General features: G+C 41.9%; 2 protein-coding genes across 2 annotated transcripts in view; both read right to left on the minus strand.

Annotated features, from left to right (window-relative positions):
* MYH15 (myosin heavy chain 15) overlaps positions 1-19,703 on the minus strand; it is an 89,647-nt gene that overhangs the window by 13,816 nt on the left and 56,128 nt on the right. The window lies entirely within an intron of this gene.
* Positions 845-19,148, minus strand: IFT57 (intraflagellar transport 57). Its single transcript, XM_062623898.1, has 11 exons — positions 18,896-19,148; positions 16,658-16,820; positions 15,569-15,687; positions 14,543-14,633; positions 10,204-10,272; positions 9,548-9,670; positions 5,631-5,702; positions 4,923-5,054; positions 3,931-3,993; positions 2,485-2,551; positions 845-1,268 (listed from the first exon to the last, which is right to left on the minus strand). Exons 1-11 carry the CDS (start codon positions 19,123-19,125, stop codon positions 1,090-1,092), a joined length of 1,308 nt encoding a protein of 435 aa, XP_062479882.1. The 5' UTR covers positions 19,126-19,148; the 3' UTR covers positions 845-1,089.

The following is a 19,703-nucleotide window of genomic DNA, read 5'->3' on the forward strand; positions in this document are numbered from 1 at the left end:
ATGTACTAGTAGCTGAATAAGGTTATTTCTTTGTTTCACGGTCCTTCATTACCAATAATGTCTAGAATCACTCCCTACCTACACATTTACCAAGACAAAGGGAGCTCCCTGCTGCCATTCCATTTCCAGCACCTTCCTCCTACTTCTCATTCCGTATTACACAACCAGATTTGGCAACATTTTTCCTTAACAGAGATGAAAATTGGGTGTTCTGACTCAAGAACAGAAAACAAGAATAATCCAAGAATGTCCACGGAGCTCTACTACATACTATAAATGAAAGCAGCTATTGACCCAGTGCTCTTACGAAGTGATCCTGAGACATGATGTCACATGGGTAAAAACTATAAAGCCAACAGTAATTTTCAAACAGTGCTTTCCACATTCTTTGGTCTTACATAGATTGTGTTATCATTGGTTCTGCTAGAGACAGTGTAAAAGTAAAACCATCCATACCAATCTGCCTAGGGGACAACTCACAAAAACCAAGTGAGGAATAGGGTAGTTGTGTAGGGCTGCCCTAGGAGCGTGCCAGTATCATCCAAAAGTTAGTTTCTTGCTTAATTCATAAACTTACTTCAATTCAAAGCAACAATTTACTTGTATTTGCAACTGATAGCAATTTTGACCCAGCCTTTTAGAAAGCGCAATGCTGTATTATTTCAATATCAGCTAAATACTTGATACTGAATGCATGTAAATGACAGTAACAGACACTCAAAATTCCTTTCAAGTCCTTTGCAAGCAATTTCCTTTCAGCACTGTAGAGTATCAAGATTACAGGCTGTCAGTATCATTCTATAGACTTTCACACTACGTAACATTCTCCAGTGAAGTAGAGAGGTTCATTAATAAGAATTTATTAGCATATTTGGAAGGGATCTGCAGTAAATCTTTACAGCACGAAGCTACAAATGGCTCCATGTTCAGTCCAAAGTGTGCGTATTACTTCTTAAAAGGGCATGGCAAGCATCTTGTGAAAAATAAACATGAAAGAAAGCTTTCCTCCCCCAACAAAAAGGAAGCTTCTGAATTATCAAACAGTAGAAAAATTGTATTTTGGGCAAACCACATCAGCTCCAAACAACTTTAATAGGCACCTACTGTGGCTTCAGGAATCATCGCTGCATGCATATCTCTAGCCATATTGGATTTCTCTTTCAGCTTTGACTGGAGTAATGTGTGTTCCATCACACCAATTTGTATGTCCATATGAATGGTTTCTTGCTTCAGTTTTGTTAAGGCCTGTTTAATCTTCACTAGAGGAGCTGTTGAAAAAGAAACACATATATATAAACAGGGCAGTTCTGCCAGCTACTTCACACAAAAGCATTATTTTCTACAATTTACACCTTCAAATTGAAGAGCTGAAGGAACAAAAGGGCATTCTTCTCCAAAGACATGGTTGAACTGATACGTCATTTTTAATGTGCAAGATGCTTTAAAGGTAGAAATAGGCGATGACAATTTTGCTGTCTTCTTGACATCTAAGATCTGCATAAAGACATGCATCAACATTGAGATAGGTTTGTCAATGATGTGTTTTGCTCAGCTGAAAGCTTCATGCTGATACCTGACTTAGGGTTTGGTAGAGAACTGAAGTCACATTCACAACTTACCTGTGATAAGCTGTTAAACTGGGTTGTGCTCCATACTTTGTTTCTCATCCCTCACTTCCCACTAATATCACCAGAGGGATGCTGCTGCTGTATCATAGTCCTCCTTAGATGTTATCCTGACCCCTCGGCCATGCCATAATACAGAAAAGATATTGCGAGGCAGGCAGGCAGCTCCTTTGCAGTGAAGCAAGGGTGCACTAAATTTCCTTAAACGATAACACTTACAACTACTTAACTAAATTAACTGTAATGGTTACAGTTAAATATGGATACAGCTTGCATATTTAGCCCTACTGTAATATGCATCAATTTATTTCTGCATTCATACTCCTTCAACGTTTGCAACAGAATGCATTTACCAGCAAACCCCCTCAAACAACCAAATCCCGAGCCTGAAACAAATGTTATGCAGTTTAAATATTAAATAAGTCTAAATATCAAGACACCAAAATGAGTTTTCTCACTGACTCCAGCCAGCCACAGTCAGGGAATCTAACAGCTACTGCCAGTAACTATTTTAGAGCAAAAGGGCTTGAACCTGTAATGTGATCATTTCTCCCAGCGGGTTGATAACTCTTCAAATAACTATTCCAAGCAGAGACAAACCCCTTGTTCTTTCTTCCAGTGTTTACAAATAATTTACCAAAGGGGGAGATCCTGGCATCTCTACCTTCTGAAGGCTTATGAAACCTTTTCAAAGAGATTTAGACTCCTGATTGTCTTAAACACCTTTTACCATTTTAATATTGCTATTTCAGGCTAGTCACTCACTGTGGTCTAGTTTTGTTTTTTCTTTTACAAAGGCCAAGTTATGTAACTGTCACTGAGGAAATGGGTGTTTGGTTTGAGGCAAAAGCATACTTACCACCATCAGTCATACTGCTTCCTTTCTCTTCCGTTTCCTGCTTTACTCTTTCTAATGCTTCTGTAATCTTAAAATAGACATTTTTTTCTTAAACTAGATGAAATTCAAATAGAAAAAAAAACCAATATAAAGTTCTCTGCTGACTAACTGCATTAGTTTAAAAATGAACTAATCTTTGTTGTTGTAAATGGAGGAACAATTATTTTCAAAGATTAAGCAAAAGTTCATTTCAATAAACTATTGCTGTACAAATTACAGCAAAGAGAGTAGCAAGTTGGCCAAACAGCGTGGTGTGACTGACACTCTGCAGATCCCAAACCAGCGAAAACAGTGTGTTACAGTATGATGGATGGAAGATTGGAAGCAATACCCCCACAGACATTCGCATGTACATTTGTTGAATCTTGATTCACCAAATGACCATGCCAGCTTTCCTTCTGGAAGCACAAACACATTATAAACCTGAAGTCATTGTAAAGTACTCTTTTTTAAGCTTAAAGAAGTAAGTGTGATATAGAAAGAAGCTCTGACTATGCAGGATCCATACACTCTGACATCTTTGCTAGAAAACTGATAAACTGCTGTATCACCCACTGCAGCTGGGCTAGATGGTTGCTGTAGGTTGCTTCCAACAGACCTATTCTATTCTAACACATCTCAAACTTGATTTACAAGTTAATAGTGTGATCTCTTTTAGGTGACTATTCCACTTTATAACGTGTCTAATGAACAAAGTGGAGTTTTCAAACCCAAGCAACAGAGCTGTTAAAAATCTAATTTCTGAATTGGACAAAGGGTTGAAATATTTGTCAATCAGGCAATAGATGTGAACGAGATGGCACGAAGCACTCGACATACAGAGGCAGCTAGGAAAAAAACTGCAGATTTCTCTTTACATTTGTCAGGGCACTGATTTCAAAAACAACCACCAAAAAAAACCCAAACAAAAAACAAAGAAAAAAAAACCAACCCCCACCCCCCCCCCAAAACCAAACAGAAAACCCGTTTCAGGTATTAAGATAATTTGACTAATATGGAAAAGTTACCATTTAGTCAAATATTTGCTTTTAAGAGCTTGGAAGAGGAAAGGTTCAAATGATTAATTTTAACTAAAAAGATTTTAATTTTAACTTAAACTTTCCTTCTTACAAAGAATTTATGGCCACAACTTGATTAATCCTCAGTTATCCTAGGATACATGTTCTACAATACAGAACATTTACCATCTTTTACAAACTGAGGAAATTAAGATCTCACAATAGTTTGCCCAATTCACAAGTTAAAAATCAATGGCAGCCCGGGCTTAAACATTAGGGACTGGACTATATCACATCCACTAAACAAACAGATTAGCAGAGAATAAATCAGAAAGAGCCGAGTTCATAAAACTGCAAACACTAAATACCAACTCTGTTTTAAAATAAGCAAAAGAAAGATGTGTTTTACCTCAGAGAGCACTTTAGTCCTTTCAGTTACTCCTCCGCTTCCCTCCTGGTACTTCTCTTTAGCCTGGAAAGAAAGGGTTTTTGCTGTAACGACATAGCTGAAGAAATGCATGCAGACAGCTTAGAGAGAACACCCAAATTTGCTCTCACACATCCCAATTCTAGAAACTCTCCCACAAAGTCCCAATGACGTTTATAGCACTACACATATGACAGGACAGGCCTGAAACATCAGCCCCTGTAATGACTGTCTTTCTTTTTGAAAGATAATTTAATTTCATTAAAGCAGTTTTAAGACTTGTAATAGTCCTAATACACACAGAATAAATATGTTTTCCAATCCTTTACATGAGGAAATAAACATAATTTACCAGAATACAGGCAGAATTGAGTCCTGCAAACCAAGAACACTCCTTTGTCAACAGCAAATTATGATCTTGCAGTTTCTTAAAGTTTAACAGCAAGGCAAACAGAAAGCACAAAAGGTCAAATCCTGTTAGCCTTATTTTGACACTAGGAGGGCTAGCCAAATGGCAGCTTCTACAGGCCTCCTACCTAGGGGATCAAAAAGCTTCTCAAACAGCACTCTTTTGGCATAAAAATCAAATGAAGCGAAGAAGTAATCAGAGTGCTTTGTGCACATTAGCACAAGTAATCAATGTAAGAGATGAGTGCTGGACTAAGACTGTAGTTTTCCCACTCATCACAGATGGGTGAACTTCACAGGGAAAGCAGAACTAGCAATTTACTAGCTGCTCAAGATTGGCAACAGATTTACATATTATCCAGGCAAAAAACCCCATTTACTTTCCCCTGTAGAACAGTTGAATAAAAACTGCTAGTTTAGCTGAAAACTATATAATTCAACAGAAAATCGACATTTCCTCTGCTTTAAATCCAACACAATTCACCAGCTAAGTCTTCTTTGCCTTCACTCTTACTTAATAGCAAGTTAATACTAGAGAAGGCAACAGCAAAAGATGAGTGCATTACCTCACTCAGCAAGGCTTGTGCTGAACGGTACTCTTGAACCAAGTGCTCCAGCTGATTGTTGATGTACTTTTCCCTGCTATTGATCTTTTCCAATGTTTTGCTGATTTCATTATGGAGTTTGTCAAGGTAACCCTAGAAAATCATGGTGTGAGTTGAGTATACAGATAATACACAAAGGGTATTAGAATGGTGCTGTAATTAAGAAAGGATATGTAAACCTACAAGTGAGAGAGGAAAATAGTACAGAAATGCTGTGTTTAGCCAACAAAAGATTATTCCTAATGTGTTCTAGTTGGCCCACGTCAAAACCATGTATTTCAAGCTCTACTGCTTCCGTCACTCACCCTCCATTAATTATAAATGTCAATGACAGTAAGTTACTCTAACAACAGCGTTTGACCTATTTGTTTTTATTACCAGCACTTGTTTTCAGATTGTATTACTGTAGGATTCTATTTTACCCTCTGTAGCCAGGATGTACTTACGATAATGCATATGTTTAAAAACCCTAATATCTCTGTTAAACCTCACATATACAATTCTCACATCGGGTATTTTGCCAGTCCCACTGTCCCTAATCACCATTACTGTGTTTTACAGTGTTAGCACAGAGGAAAAAAATCAGTCTAGTTCTTAACATCTATTAAATTAAAGAGGAAAGAAAACCACTGACAGAGCAGTGAAATGTTCTGCACATACAAGACATACCCTAGTTTCTTTCAAAGAAGATTCAATTCCATCCTTATGCTGATGCATTTGATCTACATGAATCCTCCAATCCTGAAAAAGATGCCACAAAGTAAAACGTAGGTCAGTACAACTTTTATCTTTCTCTGGTTACTAAACAAAGGCTGTTATGCATGGCAGGGTCAGTTCTCTTTTATACTATTACCATGCATCATACTGCCTGTGCCATGTTCATATCCAGAGGCACTTGCTTAATGTGACACAATTTATAAGCCTCCTAAATGTCCCACGTGACACTCCGATCCATACACAAACACTGACATTTCTCTACATCACAGTAGCTATGCTTTTTGGAGTCTGTTTGATCTTCATGGAACTGTTTCTGTTTGAAACCACTCTGGGCACAAATATTGAAACTACAGATTACAGCTGCAGGAGTTCACCTTATTCTTAGACAAAATGAGTGCTTCAAATGTCCAGCAACTACCAGTTCCAGATCTTCCTTTTCTACTCAGCCCCTACTATTACCAGGAGAGATAGGAAAGAAATGATAGAGGCAGAAATACCTAAACTTGTTTTTTGATAGTGGGACAAAATTAGGATCAGGAAAATTACTTTCAGCTTCTAGGTCATAGGAATCATACATGGGCCCAGGGATGGGGGATGAGAAAAGCTGCTGGTTTAACTCAAAGGTGGCATCTTTCACATAGAAATTAATTCCAGTTCCCACGTTTGTGACCGATTTTTCCTTATCAGTGCATAGCTTTACACCTCCCAGACCCAAAGCAGAGCTGCAGACAGACTCAAGGGTACAAAATGAAGCAGAGCAGCAGCACTGCAGAATTACTGCTATTTCAGTATTGTGTTTCTGAACACGCTAAAAACCGTTTTTCAGCTAAGTTTTTGGCACTGTACTGGTCTAGGTGTGGAAAAACCCAAAACCAAAAGCAACTCACGTTAATAAATCTGTATCAGTTGAAATCAAACCTTAGGAGACTCTCTTGTAAAAGGATAGGTGGAAGGGTAGGTAGGATTATGTGGTGAAGGACTTTGTCAAAAAGGATGGCAAGCAAAACAGAGAGAGGCACAAAACTGACTAACAATAATGGAGGCAGCAACAAGAAATAAACCTGGCTAGTTACAATAATGGAAAAGGGCATGGGGAGGGTGATGCTTGCATCAGTACAATTACCTGATCAAGGACCTTACCAAAACAGGATGGTAAGGAAATGAGGGGCAAAAAACCAAACCTATGGAGAACGAGACCTATCAAAGCTCATCAGTTACTCTAGCTGATAGTCTTGATAGAAACTGCAAGCATCACTTCAAAGCAGGTGAACCTGGCCCTTGCAACTGGTAAGGATGCAAACCTGCAGGTTCTGGATATTCTGGAGAAGGGTAGGGTTGGTGCAACTATGTAAGCTGATGAAGCAACATGCAGGGGAAGAGGCCTGGTGAGGAACAAAGAGGGGTACAAGAGGGGCTGGTCACATGTTAACTGTTGCCAGTCATTCCACTTGACTGACTGAGCCCTGTGCCTGGTCACTGCAGTCTGGCTCATCTTCTTATTAAATCTTTAAAACTACATTTATGTGCAGTCACAGTCTTTATCCCATGTGTGTATGAGTACTGCAATGACTAAGTGCCAGCTGCTGGTGAGAGGGCATATGGGGCCAGCAACTGGAATCAGGCCAGGCCTGCAGGTGCCCCACACCTGTGGTGTCTGCAGGCAGAAAGAGTGGTGGGTCTTGGTGCCAGCTGCAGGAGGAGGTGAAGGTCCTGGCCACCAAGGCAGGACTGGCATGTGTCCCAAAATCCAGGTATTGGGAAGGACCGGCGTGAGTAAAGCAAATATGGGACTCAGAGCCAGCAGCTGGAGTGGGACTGCAGGTCACCAGCCTGTGTTGCTGGTGCCAGCTGCTGGGGTGGGGACAGGCAAGTGTTTGCATTTTCCCTAAACCTGCTGTGCACGCATAAAATTCAACAGCAGACTTAAAACTGAACTAGCTGTCAAGTAGTAGGCCCTATATCCAGGCCTGGATATGAGGCAGGCACAGGGGACCCACAAATGTAGTGCCCTTAAGCTGAGAACGTGACTGTGTCCATCTGTTTGCTGGCAAGCATCAAGCTGGAATAGCCAAAAGTAGAAGAGCAATGAAACAGTTAAGAATGCCCAGGATCCAGGCAGAGGGATCAGACAGAGAAAAGGACCATAGTTGAGTGAGCCATGAATATGCATGTGTGCATATGCTTGTGAATCTAGAGAGAAGGCAGGGTGTGCTTTCACTACTGAACTTCAATCTTAATTAGCTGAAGAGGAGGAGGAAGGCTTGGCTGTCTATACTTGTATTTTATGGGAGCCCTAAAAGTGCTGCTGAAGACGGCGCCTTGTTTGTGGCACTCTGTGTAGCTGGCCGTGTCAAGGTCTGTTGTGTCTTTATGTGATACATGCTTGACTTCACTACCAGTTGAACCTGCAAAAACAGGAGCTGCATCCATCACTTTGGGATGGGGACCCATGAGTCCCCAGGCACACAGGGCTGGGCTGCAGCAGCTGAGCAATAGGAATTCCTGATCCTGTAGCTCCTGGAGGGTACAGTTACTTAAAGGGTACGGGCAAGGAACAAATCCTGGCTTAAAACAGCTGCACGCTCCTGCAACCACAGGCAGTTACGCTGATCTGAAGTGAGGCTATCCCCTTGCATAGGACACACGCAGAACTACCAAAGCTCTGGTGTTTCTGTCTAACTCAGAAGAGCACAGCTGAGCACCTCCAACAGCTGTTCAGCCCAGAAGGTTCCCTCACTATGCGCTGTTGTGCATGACAGTACAGAAGCCAGAAAGAGAAGAATCCTTTTTTCGTGTTCATTTATATATATTCCTTAAAGCCAAGAGATGGTGCATTAAACTGGAGGCTAGTAAACCTCAGTTCTTCCAGTGGCTTTAATTTTCCCTGTATGTCCCTATTACAGTTTTCATTTCTTACTGTGAGAATCAAGCATCATGTTCTCTGTAACGGATGGGCTTGCCAAGAATCACAGAAAGGTGGCTCAAACCAGGCAATTTTTCACATGAAAGAATGCAGTATAGTGTAAAACAGGCAAGCAGTTTAGCAGACAGTTGAGAGCTTAGCCTATTTTTGGCAAGATAATTATCTTTCATTGAATTTTGTATCAATGCTGCAGATTGCTCCAACACCCCAACTAGCAGGTCAGTAGAAGTGAATAGTTTCGATACTGCACTGATCTGTGTGTGCTATAAAAGCTCCTAGAAAGAGTGAAAGCTCCTAGAAGTAGGCCCTAGGTTTGCCAAAGCTAAATTTCTAAGATGCTCATTTTAGACTCATTGAAATAGGTTATGGAGAGAAATGCACGTTTCTAAGAGGTAGGTATCTGGATAGATACGTAAAATCAGTTCAAAAAGCACCGACTCCTTTTTGCTAAACCTATGGAGAGCCCGTGATGACTAGATCAGAGGTACAGACCTACTTTCTTGTCACGTAAAGTTCAGCGAGATGAATTCCGTACAATCAACGTTTCATGTGGTTGTCAAGCGGAACAGTTTGAAGATAAGCAGCTCATCAGCTCTCTTGCTGGAAGATGTTTTAATCATCATCAGCTGCTAAACTGGACCGGTGGTATAATTTTTCAAAGTGTGAATACCTTGGAAATGTTTAAGAAGTTTCCACAGAATGAATATATGGAAATAAATATGTAGAAATAAGGTGCCCTGGAAGTAGCAGAAGAAAGAATTCCTATATAATAAGGACCTACTGCAAATTACTGCTTCCAGGGTCAAAGTAAATGACAAAGATTTTGACAAGAGCCCATTATTCACAATATTTGGCACAGCAAAAGGAAGAAATGGTAAGGAAACAACACTGATTGAAATCATGCTTTAATCACCATGTGTACGCACACAAATCCATTCTCACATACCTTGTTGTCGGTCCTGACTGTAACTTTCAGCTGTGGAAGCACACGTTCCACTTCCAGATTCCACTCTACCGCATCTGTCGTGGACTGTAAAATCTCTTCATGCTTTGGAGTGTCATTCATGTCCTGTGTAAGAAATCACAAAGCTTATATACAAAGTATCATCACTTTGATCAGTGAGAGCTATTAGAAATCATGTTACAATAGCTTACAGTATTCATATTCAGAGAAAATATTTATATCCAGAATGATGTAACAGATGTCTTTAATAGCTTTCTTTGAGTGCATAAGGATTAGTAATCAAAATATTTTCTCATCAAAGAAAATGGAAAAGAATGAAATGTGTATAATAAGAAATTACAATAAGTAGCAGAAATAGCTGGGGGGGGGGTTGTGTGTTAAAATATATTTATGAAACAAATACCATGCTTCCCTAAAAGTCTGCAATAATTTCTTGCAAATGTTTCCAGCAACCTTGCAGTGATTTCAGTTTAGAAACTGCCTGCCCATTTCTGTTTCAAATAAGCCGATGCATTTCAGTTGGAATGCTTCCCCAAGTTTAGACTATAGAAAAGATTTTCAGACTTAAATACAACAGAAAGAAATTGCTGCTACAGATGTCAAAATCTCAAGAGAGAGGACTGCTGGTAACAACTTACTGATCCATACGTTTGTCCCTGTGGAACATTCAGGTCAATAAAATCTTCTTCATTGTCTGACTCTTTTTCCTGAAGAAAAGTTGCAAAGTAAAACTTCAGTTAAGTAATGAGCAATCTTCCTCCATCATTTCATTTTGCAGGAGCACAGGACAAGGAGTATTAAATTCTGTTATTTCTGAGCAAAACAAGATGTGAAGAGTTTATGGCAAATGGAGTTTGCATTTACTTAAAATCTCATGAGGAGACAATATCTGGGATGAGGTGCAAGGTAAAAGGGAGCCCACATTTCCCTCAGGGAAAGTATTCTAAAGGCCCATTATTTAAAAACTAAACCAACCCAAACCTAAGCCCTCTCACATCAAATGGGCCATTATCAATAGCTGGATGGTAACTGTTATTTCTTATGGGTTTCTGAAAGCTCTGCATTAAAAATAAAACCAAAGCAAACCACAAGCAGACACAAACATAGTTTTCAAGATGCTTTTTGCACTGCATCTTTGGAGCTACAGAATGATGCCACTTCTTAAGCACACAAAATGATACAATTCAAACTGAGGCAATCGATTTGTTCTCTTGCCCACGACACTACACACTGGGCTGATGGTTTTATAGAATTCTCTATTATCATCTCAAAATTGCATTCCTCAGTGACCACAATCAGCTCAGAGACCATCACTGCATAAGTAAAGTCAAAGCTGCTATTTCTGTGCATTACTCTCTGTTTATACTGAATGTCACCTGCCATTTTATCATGCACACACTTCACCCTTATACATGCTGTCCTTCTGTAGTTCTTCTGTGAACCATCATCTTCTCCACCAAAGTCAAATTCCATCATCCACCTCATTTCTAGACAAACCATGAAAGCTGCAATAACACAGGTCTTAAGTAGATCCCTTCAAGACTCAGTTAGTAAAAATCTGGGAGCTTATTCCTCTGTGTTACCTCGCTTTTAACTAACCGGGAATACTTCATTTTCCTCTGGCATGTTTGCCCCTAGTCCCCTGAATACCTGCAAGAAATTAATGGCACCTTGACTGGGACTATCTTTTGCTTAAAGGACAATATATATTTGTGCAGCACTTAGAAGAAGACACTACAACACTACCACAACAAGAAGACTAGCTGTCAGAACTGAGAAACCAAACTGTGCAGATCTCCTGGCATACCCGGCCTCACTGGTTACTGCTGGCTACCTAAGATGGACTACTCAATCCCTCAGATTTACAGCACTATGCTTGTCTCTGTCAGCCACATCAGTTTTAGTCAGAAGAATCAAAACCAAAGCACAATCAATGAACCTCAGTGTTAGAATTTAACTACTAGAAATACTGCTAAATTCAATCACGGATACAGCTAATACATCCAGGACACATCAATATATTGGCAGCAACAACTGATAGGGAGAAAACTCCAGGAACAAACTTGCCAACAATGTTTTCAAGCTGACAAGCAGGTATTCTTTATTGCGGCGCCAGGAGACACAGGGGATAGCTCCTCCTAACGTGTGTCTCCCCATTGCCACACAAGCTGTCCTTTTATAGCCACTGGGCATACATACATATTCATGAGGCTATGTATGGATTACATCATTTTCCAGAGAGTTCCCCGCATGCGTGCGGAATTGTGGTGGTGGTCTCTGAGGGTCGTTTACTTCTTCCAACAATCTTCATCACTTCTGGCAGCCTTTGAAGCATGCACAGTAGATGCTCATACCAGTTTAATTGGTTTGTTAGCACCAGAGACATAATAATCCTCCTACCCTCCTACTTATCAGTTAGTTTAGCTGTAGCCCACCCTGGACACCTGCGGTTCCCAGATACTCCTTTTCCCTGTGTCCTGTTCTTCTAGGCTGTTTTTCTTAAACTATGTCACAACTATAACAATTTATCTTGTGAGAATTCTCAGTATGTTCTCTAGCTGTACTCTATTTTTTTTTCTCTATGTATCACAACGGACTGGTGAAAAAATTTACAGTGGCATATAATTAATAACCATAGAACCATTAGGGGCCCTAAAAAGTGATGCTCCACTTGGTATAAACCTAGCTCAACAGTTTCATTAACTTACAAACTTGGAAAAGCTAACAGAAGTGCAAGCAAATCCAGAAGTTCTTTGAAGGGTTTCACTTGTGCTTTAGTGAACTGTTTCATCCCCACTTTCCAATTTAAACAGCTTAGACCTTAATGAGACACAGAAAAGAGCAGACTGAAGGCTGTTTTCACATTTAAAGCTTTTAGCCAACAGCTTACATTTTGGAGGCTGGTCAGACGCGCAATACAGAATGTCCCTTACTCCTAGAATTATCCAAGTCCTTTTCCTGTGGAGACTCCAAAGCTGACAAAAATGAACCCAGACATCCACGTCACAGTATGTGCATGTTGTATGAAAGCTAGGAATAAAAGGCTGGAATTTGTTTTGGTGGATAAAATTGAGAGGAATAATACAATACATAGGAAAACTGTGAGGAGAGGAAAAAGAAAAGGGAACAGTTGATGTTGCATTCCTGTAGACTATTGTGGCTTACAAATTTGGGCTATAATCAAAACAATCTGATAACATTACTGGTGCTTTATTTCCAACTTTTATGACCTTTAATTTTTCCCAAGCAGTTGAAAAATGTAGACTCAAAAAAATAGGATAATTGTGGCATTTTCCACCCAGTATTGCTGGGCCTTAACGCTCCAGAAAACTGATGTCTCCTCAAGTTATTTAATGACACAGCAAGTGAGCACTCCCAGGCTCACAGCTTTCAGTCTTTTGGTTTTCATCTACATTTTATTTTGCAAAGATTCATCAGCTTTTGGAGAAATGAGATATGAAACTGACTTCCTTTTGTAATTTTCACGTTATCTTCAGCTAACTTCCTTCTTCAGAAACATCTTAAGTCAGCAGTAAAAAGGCTCACTTCAAGACTGACAGAAGCCTGTGAAAAAGACAATGTCTTGTGATCACACTATGCCACCAGTTTACAGTGAGAATCCATCTCTCATAAAAATACTCTTCTGAGAAAGTCAACCAGCAAGAAGCAAACTTCTGTTCAACACCTATCCACCAGTAAGTCCTAAAAGCATATTTGAACGTACAGGTATGTTTCATAGGCTTCTTCCTGTACCACTTCACTGTAATTATTACAGATAAAAAGGAATAAATAAAACAGCCGATCCTCAAACATTGCCATCTTGTTGGTAGAAAGTATTTCAAAGCACACAGAAAGCTTATTTGGCACAGTGGATGATGGGATACTACCATTAATGGAATATACAGAGATGAGATGCCACGACCTTTGTCTACAGAAACAATTCTGCAACCTTTATTTAGGTCTTTGTTGGTGTTTTTAAACAAATGCTCCCTTTCCAGTAGTTCTTTTCCATCTACTCTCTTCCCAGAACTTTAGACCGACTAAGTACCAAAAGTTAATGTTTCCTGTTTCACTGAAATCTGAGTTACAATAGTGAGCACTCTATTAAGTAAGTGCTGGACAAATTTTACCAAATATTAGCTAATCCTGTAAACAGGGATTGAAGTTTGGTTTAACATCAAAAGCTTGTATCGGTAGAAAGCAAACGAGGACATGGAGCTGTTGGAACAAGTCCAGAGGAGGCCACAAGGATGATCAGGGGACTGGAGCACCTCCCATTATGAAGATAGGCTGAGAAAGTTGGGGCTGTTCAGGCTGGAGAAGAGAAGGCTGCGTGGAGACCTCATAGCAGCTTCCAGTATCTGAAGGGGGGCTATAGGGATGCTGGGGAGAGACTCTTCATTAGGGACTATAGTGACAGGACAAGGGGTAACAGGTTCAAACTTAAACAGGGGAAGTTTAGATTGGATATAAGGAGGAAGTTCTTTACTGTGAGGGTGGTGAGGCACTGGAATGGGTTGCCCAGGGAAGTTGTGAGTGCTCCATCCCTGGCAGTGTTCAAGGCCAGGTTGGACAGAGCCTTAGGTGCCATGGTTTAGTGTGAGGTGTCCCTGCCCATGGCAGGGGGGCTGGAACTGGATGATCTTAAGGTCCTTTCCAACCCTAACTATTCTATGATTCTGTGAATTGTGAATCTATATAATTTTAATGTAGGGTTAGATTCCACTTCACTTTACATTAACTATAAATGCACATAAGAACATATGGTCTCTCCCAAAGAGTTAATAACCTTATCTGAAAGGAAACAGAAAAACTCTACAAGAAAGGTGATGATTCAGGAGTGGAGATGCAGGGAAAAAAAGGCACCTGAACCATTAATAAAAAAGACTTCTTAAATAAAGACGAACAAAATGAGCTATGAGTAAATATTTCCTCATAGTTGACCAATTACAATCAAAACCAGCCAGGTAAACCTACCAGAACATCCTCTTCAAGCTTATTAAGTGTTAATTCTGCATCATCTTCTGTTACTTCTTCTTCTTCTAGCTCTTCTGTTGGATATGCTGGCCTGAATTAGTTCAAAGGACAAAAGAGCTTTTAAACACAGTAAATGCAAAATACCTCTGTAAATTGCTCCTAAGCAAACAAACCATTTTATGAGAAGTATGGATGATTTGGAATATGACTAGTAGTCAAATAAATACGACTAGTAGTTAAATAAAACTAACAGCCTTAAAAGTCTTTGTTTGTCTGTCTTAAAAGTAAGGGTTAGTTACTATTCCAAGCAGTACAGTACATTCATGCTACAAAGGCATCTGGGGAGTAACTTTTGATTGGTTTACTCTTTTGGGCTAACCTCTTAAAATTCAAGTGCAAGTCACCACAGACTTCTTTTCAGCCTCCAGCTGAATGTGCGTACTGAACAGAACTAACAGTGAAGTATTTCCAAGGTAGACATTACATAGCTGTATGCATTTCCCCCAGACAGGGAAGGAGTGAAGTAAAGAACACTTTTAAAGGAATTTTCATATACTTGAAATTATGTGTCATCTCATTTCTCCCAAGATTTCCTTGAGATTAAATACTCCCAAGTTACTGTAGACTACTCGTAACATGATCACATACTGTGTGTACCTCCATCCTGAAGAAGTCAAGAATTTAGCTATTGATTGATAGGACCTAGAAGGACATCAACTCAACAGTCAGATTAACAAGGAGTTGTGCATAAGAAAATGCCCCCCAAAAAGTCATCAGTCAAATCTTTATTGATAGCTAAGTTTAGTAGCAGCCCAAACTCATCCTTGGTGGTGACAGACTAAATTGTGCGAAATTGCAATAGGAACTAATTGGTCCCACTGCTTCAAGCCTAGTAGAATTCTGTATCTTATGAAACATCAAGGAAGACATTTATAGTCATTACTATGTTTTGTCTTTATAATTACAACTTACATTTGTTTATTGGAAAACAATGCATATGGGAGAAGTCTTAAAAGTGTACTATACCTTTTCCAGCTAAAACCAGTGTATTTCAAGGCTTCTTCAGCCAAACAGTCAAGAACATAACACACTTGCTCTCCACAACCTGCCTTTAATTTTGAGGGAGGAAAATCCACAGGCCTTCCCTAAAATAAAGAGATATGCTGTTTACTAGTGGCTGCCCATCAATCCAAGTAATGAGATTTCTTACACTAAACCCAAAGTGTCCGTCGTGCATGAAGATTTTACTAATATTCATTCATATTCTTCCCCCATGCAGTTCCAGTCAGGCAAACATAAAGGAAAACAGAACAAGGCAAGGACCAGATGCAAAAGTCTTTAAGCACCTGGTAAAGGCGAAGAGTCAGAAGGGAACTGCATGGTCAAGTGTACAAGTGATGTGGTGGCAAGGTAAGAACTATGGAGAAACTCAGGTACTGAGCCTTTCAACACTGCCTTGTTTATTCCTTGTTTTACTTACTGCTGTTCTGCAGAATAAGCATTTTAGTTTGTTATGGTTTAAGTCCTTTAGAGAACAGTGTTAACATCATTCACAGCTGCACCACAGTGTAATCATGCACAAGATCATACTTCCCATAAGCTCATATATTCTCCTGACCTTTGGGTTTGTTTTCCTTAATATTGAAAAATCCCTGGCTAGTTTGTGCAACCTTTTACTCCTTCACAACGACAATAAACTAATAGAGGAAAACACGAACATCATTCTAAACCGTTTCCTTCACCGTGACTTTCAGCACTGACTGTGGCAGAAGCGGGATCACAAGCACCATGTAAACTTCCCAGATAAAATCTTTGTAAATTATACTGCTATACAAGAGAAACCTCTGTGGCACTACAAGACGTAAGCCAGATTTAATCCATTTCACAGAATGTGGAACAAAACTAACTGGAATCATACATAATTTTGTAGTGGCAAAAAACCAGCAAGTACGTACAGACCATACAGACTTCCAGTTAACTAATTAACAAACTTCTAGAGATGAAAATCTGCCCAGCCCTTAGGAACACCAGACAGAAGTGTGTCACTGCTGTTGTTTGTGGAGGCGATGCACATGCTTGAAATACCCTGGGGAAACCAGCAAGTTCAACACTTACAAACGATCGCAATTGTGAGAGTACGTTGGATATTATCGCGTTGGGATCATCGTATTCTTGGGGCTGTTCGAAGGGACGTCCTGCTTTAGTGATCAGCCAGGCAGCAAGCATGCAGAACATAAAGAACTGCTCTCCAGGATTAGTGGGCAGCGCAAAGTAGTGCCTGTTTAAACAGAGGAAAAAGATGGTGACTATTTTGGGCTCCTAATGCTATTACAGCATCATAAGCAGCACAGGCTAGAGAGCGGCTTCTTTAACTGACTCTTTCAATGAGTGATCTATCTGAACTAAATTCAGGATGTCTAGTTTTGCACATAACAGAAGAGTAGACTAAGTTTTCTACATGCAGCTCATCTGTTTCATTAAGCTATTCATAAATATTAGACCTCCAAGGAATCACATGGAAACTGGGTACTCCCCTCCCCTGCCAGCAGGATTACATAGCTTCAGTTAAACACCACCAAACTAACATTTCCACATAAGCACAAGTTACCCTTCTTATTTAGCTGAACAGTCTCAAGTCATGATGAGCTCAACTCTGTTCCTATTTAAGGGATGCAGAATCCCTCTCATCACTCCATAAAATACCACCATTAATTAAGAGGCTATTAAGTGACCATGTCTCCTTAAAAATAATTGAAGAAGTCGTGACAGCAAGTGACTGCAGGAAAACTTGAATGGCCCTTCCTTGAGGAGGGGAGAACAAACTTACTGAAGCCTCATTGCTTGAAGAGATGTGGTCTCTTTCTGCATATTGGCCTCATCCGTGACATAGGACAAGGGGTAATGGGTTAAAACTTAAACAGGGGAAGTTTAGATTCGATATAAGGAGGAAATTCTTTCCTGTTAGGGTGGTAAGGCACTGGAATGGGTTGCCCAGGGAGGTTGTGAATGCTCCATCCCTGGCGGTGTTCAAGGCCAGGTTGGACAGAGCCTTGGGTGAGATGGTTTAGTGTGAGGTGTCCCTGCCCATGACAGGAGGGTTGGAACTGGATGATCTTAAGGTCCTTTCCAACCCTAACTATTCTATGATTATGCACAGAAAGTTCACTTGCTGTTCCCTTCTCAGCATCCTCAAACACTCTTCCTGACAACAGCAATACAACCAGTCCCTTTTGCTCCAGATTCCCCCAAACCTCTTCCCACACTCCTCAGGAGTGGCAAGAGGCTGGCGTACCTAAATCAGTGCATTAGCCCAGATCAGGAGCAGGCTTTTGAAGCCATCTTTCCACCCATCCCCAGCTACTGTGATTGGGATTGCTTTAGAGAGCAAGGTACACAGACTGGATATTCTTTGGATCACACTAAATCGAAAGATGTGGTCCTAACACAAATTCAGTAGTCAGAACACAGTCAGGTCCCCAAAAGTATAAATCAGAACCAAATGCTTCCCTTTACAGCCATGGCTGCTTACTAAAGTGGACAAAGGTTTACTTCCTTGCTCCAAACGTACTGACGATCTGACAGCTGGCTAAAACCAGCCCACAGCCGCTGCACTCATACTCAAGCCTCTTTCCAAACAAGGTAATAATTTGGACTACTTTTCACCTGATACCAAAATGTTGCTATGGGAAGTCACACTGTGTGACAAGCTGCTGTAGAGCCTGGCTGAAACTGATACATGGATATGAGTTATTTGGCCAAGTGAATGTTGGGAGCACAGTGGTCCCATTTACCCAAGTTCCCTGTCTCCTACCATAACCAAAGAAATTACAGATGAAACAAATACGTATTAGATATGATAAAAACAGCCTTAAACGCAGTGGGCCAGGCCCCCTTACACACACCCCACAACCAGTTACCCTGAACACAAGAAACTCATTTAGGGTAGAACTATTTCTTGCACAGATACACTGGCACTCCAATACTGAACACCTGCTGCGGGCAGGGAAGCTCACGTCACTATTCACTTTCCACACCCCACCATTCAGAGAGACTTCCCGTTTAGAAAGCCTGAAGCCATGCAGCTGACCGGTTCCCACTCGGCTCTGCCACCCGAGACCCAGGCTTCCTTAATCCCTGACACAGAGGCGGAACCGCACGCCGGGGTTTCCCCCCACCCAGCGCACACCCTCCTCTGGCCGCAGGCCTGGCCGCGGGGAGCCCCCCAGTGTGTGGAGCTTTGTACCAGGCAGCCCAGCCTGTACCAGGCCCCAGCCGACCCCCTCGCCCGCAGCCTCTCCAACGCGTTCGGGGCCAGGCCGGCGCCAGCCGCCCAGCGCAGCGGGCGAGGGGCACCTGGAGAGCGGCCGCATGTTGTGGCGCCGCAGCGCCTCCTCCTCGTAGCTCAGCAGCTTCAGCTTGTCCAGCAGCTCCTCCATCAGCACGAACATGTGATAGGCCGCGCCCGGGCCCCGCTCGGCTGCGCCCTCCTCATCCCGATCCCGATCCCGATCCCGATCCCGGTCCCGGTCCCCTCCCGCAGCCCCGCGCTTGACCCCGCCGCCACCCGCGGCCTCCTCCGCCATCTTGGAGCGCCGCCACCCGTAACCTAGGCAACCGGCCCTACCAATCCCCGCCTGCCTCAGCCTCGACGCGCACCTTTTTGCCCAATCACACGCTCCCGGAGCGCAGCGAGGCCACGCCTTTTCAGCGCTATCCACCAATGGAGGCGAGGCGTGCCGGGGTCAACGTCCAATCAGCGCCTCACCTCGGCCGCCCATGCCGAGCGCAGGCGCGGTGAGGGGAGGTGAAGCGGCGGGCCCTGTGGCGTCCCCTCAGGGGCGGCGGGGGAAGATGGCTCCGTTCCTGTGTTTGGGGCTGAGGGGTGGGCGCTTCCACACTGCCTGCAGCCAGTAAAGCTTTGCGGTGCGGGTAGAGCCTTATGGAGCGGGGCCCGGCCCGCAGGCACCGCGGGCGGTGTGTTTCGGACGGGTTTGTGGCTGTGCTCCTGACGGGCTGCTTGACCTTGGGCTGGTTTGTGCCGGTTCTGCAGCCACACGTTTTCCCGGTTAAATACCAAGTTGTGAGCGTATTGCACCGTTCAGGACGAGAGGAGGCATTCACAGCTTCCCTGGGCAACCCGTTCCAGTGCCTCACCACCCTA

The sequence above is a fragment of the Pezoporus occidentalis genome, unplaced genomic scaffold (genome assembly GCF_034315485.1).
Source record: "Pezoporus occidentalis ecotype Australia unplaced genomic scaffold, CSIRO_AGI_Poc_V1 ctg26, whole genome shotgun sequence".
NCBI lineage: Eukaryota > Metazoa > Chordata > Aves > Psittaciformes > Psittacidae > Pezoporus > Pezoporus occidentalis.

What these genes read in the sequence shown, in the direction of transcription:
- IFT57 (XM_062623898.1), bottom strand. Translation starts at nt 19,125, where the DNA reads ATGGCGGAGGAGGCCGCGGGTGGCGGCGGGGTCAAGCGCGGGGCTGCG. An exon ending in AACATGCGGCCGCTCTCCAG is followed by an intron (nt 16,821 to 18,895) that starts GTGCCCCTCGCC and finishes CTGTTTAAACAG; the next exon opens with GCACTACTTTGCGCTGCCCA. An exon ending in AGGGACAAACGTATGGATCA is followed by an intron (nt 9,671 to 10,203) that starts GTAAGTTGTTAC and finishes TTTCTTACACAG; the next exon opens with GACATGAATGACACTCCAAA.